The sequence below is a fragment of the Crocodylus porosus genome, unplaced genomic scaffold, assembly GCF_001723895.1.
Source record: "Crocodylus porosus isolate Cpor-Errol unplaced genomic scaffold, CroPor_comp1, whole genome shotgun sequence".
NCBI classification, from domain to species: Eukaryota; Metazoa; Chordata; order Crocodylia; family Crocodylidae; genus Crocodylus; species Crocodylus porosus.
In genome coordinates, this window is record NW_017728912.1 from 38,603,130 (window position 1) to 38,609,137 (window position 6,008).

Sequence of the window (6,008 nt, forward strand, 5' to 3'; positions counted from 1 at the left end):
GAACACCTTCAAGAGTAAATTGGATGCTTATCTTGCTGGGATCCTATGACCCCAGCTGACTTCCTGCCCTTTGGGCAGGGGGCTGGACTCGATCTCTCGAGGTCCCTTCCAGCCCTAATGTCTATGAAATCTATGAAGTAACACACATACGTATATCAAGATATGCATACACACACAGTGCATTTACTATGTGTGTGTGGGTTTAACAAGAAGCACCGCAAATCTATGTTCTATGCATATAATATATGCATGCTCTGCAGACGTATACATAACAGTAACATTTATACCTAACAGTTGGTTTCCCTTTGCGTAGAGGTTTCAAAGACACTTTCACATATTTTCTATTTTTGTTGCAAGCCATCATTCCAATTAGGAGCTACTCAATTTTTAATCATGTTAAGAAAGGGGTAGGAGACAAGTCAGAACCAAATTGAAGAACACTGCAGACTTCTCTGCTTACCTGCACAATAGCTGCACCAACCCCACCATTGAGCCAAACCCAGTGGATGGTAGGAATGATTCCATATCCAGACACAGAACAGAAGATGACAGAGCGCAGTCGATGCCACTGTTGTGTGAGGTAACTGGGATGAATCTGAGCAAAGAACACTGCTAGGATCATCGCCAGCACAGTGATTAAATATACCTGCCGCCAATACTGGGAAAGAAAAGGAGAGAAGTCCATAAGGTTTTCCTTCTTTGGTCACGTGTAAATATAATTAGTATTCTTGACAGCAAGTCATCCAGATTCCATGGGAAGATTTGCCTTCTCTATACTTCCCTGTTTTCTTCCTCATACTTTTCATCCTAAAGAAGTTTCTTCATAAGCTCCTAGGTTGCTAAAATGAGTTGTACTTCTTCCTCAACTAGTCTGGCAAGTTATGCATCCAGATACTTGACAAATATTTAAAATTACCAAGCCAGTAAGATCAAAGTTGCAAAAGCCTACATGTAAAGATTTTGGCAGGACCTACTTCCACCTCCTCTGTACAAAAATACATGGATGTGCAACCAAAGTAAGCAATTCATGACAGGTCACTTGCATGCCACAAGGCAGTCATTTTCTCTACTACAAAAGCTTCTGATTGTGCATAAATTATCCGTTTTGTACATAAACTGGAAATCAAACTAGCCTCTCACCTCCTAAACTTTTCAGCTGTTCCTCTTTCTCTTCTTTCTCTCACCCAAACCTTTTCTATCTCCCATATTCCCAAACTTATTCAGTTCTTACTGATTTCTGGATCTCTGCCTGTCCCAAATGACTGGTTCCTCTCAACACATGATTTTAATGTTGCCTGATAAGTTGCATAAAACTAGTACCTTTGGTATTTAGGTGTTTTCCTAGCTGCTCCCCCAACACCAAAACTTATTTCCAACAAGAACCAGCAGTCTAGGTTGGGTATGAAAACAACCTTATCTCTGCCAAATTTAAGCCAATCAGTAGGTCCAAGCAGCACAAATCATACTGAATTACTTCTGATTATGTGATGCGTGTCAGCCAACTTGATGCATTTGACAAGTCTAGGAACAGTAAAACTTACACTCTGCTAAATAGGAGTATAGACACCCACATTTTCTTGAATGACAGGCAGTTTTAAAGGAGTATTTGCAACAGATGAGAGATCAAATCCCACTTTGCCTACTTCTTTTCAAAGAAAGTGTGCTAGCATTTGTTTAAAGGTCCCTCAGTTCACATCACTGCCTGTTTGCTAATTATGCACTCCTGACTTACTATACAATGAACTTGCCTGGGACATCAGATGCCATGGCAGTGAGATTACACACGTCAAGCAATGTTTTCTATACTGCATAAACAAGCATTTCAAACTCACGTTATTGCAGTAAAATGCATAAAACACTCCAGATACATAGCAGCCCAGGATACCAATGGAAATCCCTGCATAATCCAATGCCATCCATCGCCGGCTGGTCTTCTCCGAGCGATGGCAACAGAAGAGATGATAGCCTACTGAGCAAAGCATACAGACCTAGGCAAGCAAGATAACTTGTTATAAACTGGACTTTCAAAAAATTAACGTTAAAGCAAAAAGACAGAGAAAGATACTATAAAGGAACCTACACATAAGGGAAAATTTTGCTCAACCTAGGTATGCACAAAAGGCCAGGTTGGCTGTAAAACCAATGGATTTTGCTGAAGAGGGAAGCAAGAAGATATATAAAACAATACATGTGGTTTGTACACTGGAGAACATAGTTTTGCAGAACTGCTTAACTGCAGATACCAGATAGATTCCCTGGCCAGCCAAGATATACAGAGACAGGAGGGAAAGGACAGGCATGCAAACCTCCAGCTCCAGAGCTATTCTGCAGCTCAGAGGGGGAGAAGACTGCATTGCTCCAGATTTCTCCAGCATGCAGCACATGCTTTAGGACCAGGATTTATCTCCCACCCTCTTTTGCTTTTTCACAAAGAATTAACCAATTTTTTTCTGAGGGAGACCTGGGGGTCTTCAATAACCCCAGTTCAAAAATTTGTCAGTCATCAACTGGACAGATGCTTCTATGAAAAATGGAAGAACGCAGAGCTGGGTAAATGGAGCACTCTTTTGAAACACCCAGTTCACATCTTTATTGTTGGAAGAAGGATAGTAGTGACTTTCCTCAGAGTAGTATTCCTCATCTATCTGGGAACCCGAAGGCGTGGTAATTACCATACTCCAATAGACTCAATTAATCGGAGTTTGCTCCTACGTGTTGTAATTACAGTGTATCAAAGCAGCCTTGATGATTGTGTATAGGCACCCCTACAAGGAGTTGGGCGCACACACATTTGCAACTTCTAGGTGCTAGGAAGGAAAGGTTGGAATGTCTGCCTGTCTCTGACACAAGTCAAGCTTCTGCTGTTCCAATACTAGGACAGCATTTGCCAAAGTTGCCTGGGTGAATGCCAGCCCACTGAGACTCAGCAGCAAGTTACCAACATGCACCAACACATTTCAGAATCTATATATGCCACTCTAACATTATTAAAACTCGCGTTCAAAGAAAATATTATAAAACAATCTCTGCGACCAACTGGATTCTGACTTTCAGCTCATACACACCAACCTCCAGCTACCTGTTGTTATTAATGCATCAACTAAAATCTCTAGATGTAATCATTTTAAGATGTTTACCAAAGTTATCCAACACCATATTCTAGTCCTAATAAAATTTCTCATTTGAATTATAACAGGATAAGATCATTCTTATTCTTTAGAAAGTAAAATTCAACACTAAACTAAAATGACTGTAATTTTTGTCCTTCAGCACATGCTGTAAGTAGGTAATAGTAAAATTTAATACAGTAAACTTCGCCTTCCCCGTTGAATGAGGAAATAACCAGAGGGACAAACTATCTAGCAGTGACTAATTATCAGGTGAGGGAAGTAGCACTGGAACAGCAGCAAATCAAATCATGCTGGCAAAGTCTCAGTTTATCTAAGAATCAGTTTTCTGCAGTCTGAACAAGTAGTTACATAGTGGACAGATTCTTCCCTCAAGGAGTCTCCTTACATTGTACACCTTTTTTAAGTCTACCAGGGGAAAAGAGTAGGGCCAATGCATGGCCCCATCACTATAGGTTCAAATGATCAGGAGGTGCCAGTATTGAGATAAGTGGAACAAAACGCATTGCTGCATTACATAAATAGGCCCTACTGGACAAGGATGCAAGCAACTGGCAAATCAGGCTAAGAAACACTGGCTAATGGACAAACTCAGTCCAAAAAACTGCAATATGATTTATGATTACTTGAGTGCCTTCATGTACCCTCACACCTCCGGATCTTTATTATTCTTCAGAAGATGCTCTTCACATGGGCATGACCCCTCACGGGTCTTATTTATGCTGGATATTGGCTGCCCTGCATGTTAGACCCAAGGATTGGGGTGAGGGGGAAACCAAAACACTGTCCCTCCCAAGATGCTTGCAAATGCCACCTGACACCAAAAAATAACATTAAAAACAGCTGTTTTGTCAACTACTTTGCTAAAAAACTCTCTCCAACTGCATTCAACTATCTTTTGTTCAGCACTTGGATTATAGAGTGAAAAATCATTGAACTGAACTTTTGCCAGATGCCAAAATTGTAAAATACAGTAGAATGCAAGTTAATTTTCCCCATCTTGACTTCCCCAGCAAACCCTGGCCTTTCACTACATCCCTATTTAGATATATTTTGAAGCCTGGTTGATAGCTGCTGCATGTTTAATGCTGTCTTTCAAAAATGGGCCTTTGAGAGATTAATTTTCTAACTCAAACTTAGACACCAATAGTTTAACAGGTTTGCTATCCTTCCAAAGCCACACTAATGCATTTAATACATGTAACAAGTTTTCCTTTCTCTGACACGGATGCCTTCTCTACCTCAGCCAAAACTACTTGCCTTAGACTGAGCCATTTTGTAGCTCAGGATTCTGAAAACGGGGGCAAATAAAATAGTGGGAATTAAAAAAAATCCAAAAGCATGTTCAAGAGCTACTTTACGAAATAACTTACTTGAAAGCAAAAAAGACAAATGGAACAGATAACAAAGTCTTCTCTAGAAGCACTCGCCGAAGGCAATACAGAGGTCATGTCATATATGCCCAGAGTAAAGAAAAGGAAGAAGCCCAGTAAGTGACTCCAGATGTTTACCGTCTCATTGGATAAAATGAAGAGACTGCAGAGGAAACATGTGAGAAAACACAACAGCAGATGTTCATATCCCGGTAGGCGGGACTTGTAAGGCTGTGGCTTTAGCCAGCTGTTGAGAACAGGACATGCTGACCACTCGGCTTGCATTACCTCTTTAAGCACAGCCGGGACGGGAGGTAGGCCCGGTAGCCGTCGGTGATGTAGGGATTGTCCTTGAGGAACACAGGGATCTGCTCATAGGTGTACAGCCGGATCCCCCGCGGGACCAGGACAGGCCAGTACTGGTAGCTTCCCAGCTCGATGTAGTGGGCGCTCTTCAGCAGCTTCTGATGCATGGTGCCCACAGCTCCAACCGGTGCCAGGGGAGCCCCTAGCTACGCCCCCCTGGGCATCCCACGTCGCCACCGCTGCTTACTCCGTGCCTGGAAGGGACCAAAGCAGCGTGGCCGCCCTGCGTCACTAGGCAACGCGAGGGTCTGCTGGTGTGGTTGTGGGGCTGCCCTGACGCTCTCTTGGGAAGGCACCAAATACCCTATCTCTGTCCTGCTGCCCATTCAGGGGGAGCAGCACCCCTCTCGGGACCAGATACTGATGGATGGTCCCACCCCCACACCTTAGGCCTCCCTTGGGCCCCTCCTTTCCCCCACCCTTAAACCCCCTCAGCCCCCATGCTCCCCTTTTAACCCCACTCCACTCTTAGCCTCCCAGCGCTGGGGGGAGGATCCGCGTGCGAGGAAGGCGGTGGAGGTGGGGGAGGGGCCGGGCCCGAGGCGCCGCCTGTCCCGCACTTACCGCCCACCGCCGGGGCTCACCGGCGAAGCGCATCCCGCGGCTGCTGAAGGAAGGAGGCAGGGACCCGCTACCGCCCCTCCGCTTTCGTCATCATAGGGCGACACGCGCCGGAGAACGAGCCCGGGCCCCCGCGCTAAAGCTCGCGCTGGGACGCGCGGAGTGCTGGGGGCAGCGAATGTAGCAAGCAGGCCGCTAACGAGCGCGGGTAGCTGGAGAGGTGGCGTTCTTGTGACGTCACGGGGCTGCGTGTTCCCCAATGGGGTTTCCTCTCGGGTCGGCATCTCCCTCCCCCAGGAGCGGCGGAACTGCGCACGCGCGGCACCCACATTGACTGAGGAGCGGGACCTGCTCCACCCCCCACAGCAGCGCGAACGTCTGTTGGAAGCGTGCGCGGGGGTGGGGGCAGGGTTTCATCATCACCTCCCCCTCACCCCCCCCACCTCTAAAAAAGCTGTGGCCGCTGTTGCCTGGTGTAGGGTAATTACAGTATATGTGTAATAATTTCAGGCGTTGTAGGATGTGGGATCAGCAATAGTAAAAATTTTCAAAAGGTACCATGGGTTGTTGGTTGTAGCTC

At 45.4% G+C, this 6,008-nt stretch overlaps 1 protein-coding gene across 1 annotated transcript in view; it reads right to left on the reverse strand.

The window, feature by feature from the left end:
• Nucleotides 1–5,551, reverse strand: part of PAQR3 (progestin and adipoQ receptor family member 3) — a 15,064-nt gene extending 9,513 nt beyond the window's left edge. The window contains exons 1-5 of the mRNA XM_019534307.1: nt 5,432–5,551; nt 4,790–5,061; nt 4,502–4,664; nt 1,833–1,988; nt 461–658 (exon numbers count right to left, since the gene is read on the reverse strand). Coding sequence (XP_019389852.1) covers nt 461–658; nt 1,833–1,988; nt 4,502–4,664; nt 4,790–4,974 — 702 coding nt within the window. The 5' untranslated portion in view covers nt 4,975–5,061; nt 5,432–5,551. The remainder of the gene's footprint in view (nt 1–460; nt 659–1,832; nt 1,989–4,501; nt 4,665–4,789; nt 5,062–5,431) is intronic.
• Nucleotides 5,552–6,008: the final 457 nt, after the last annotated feature.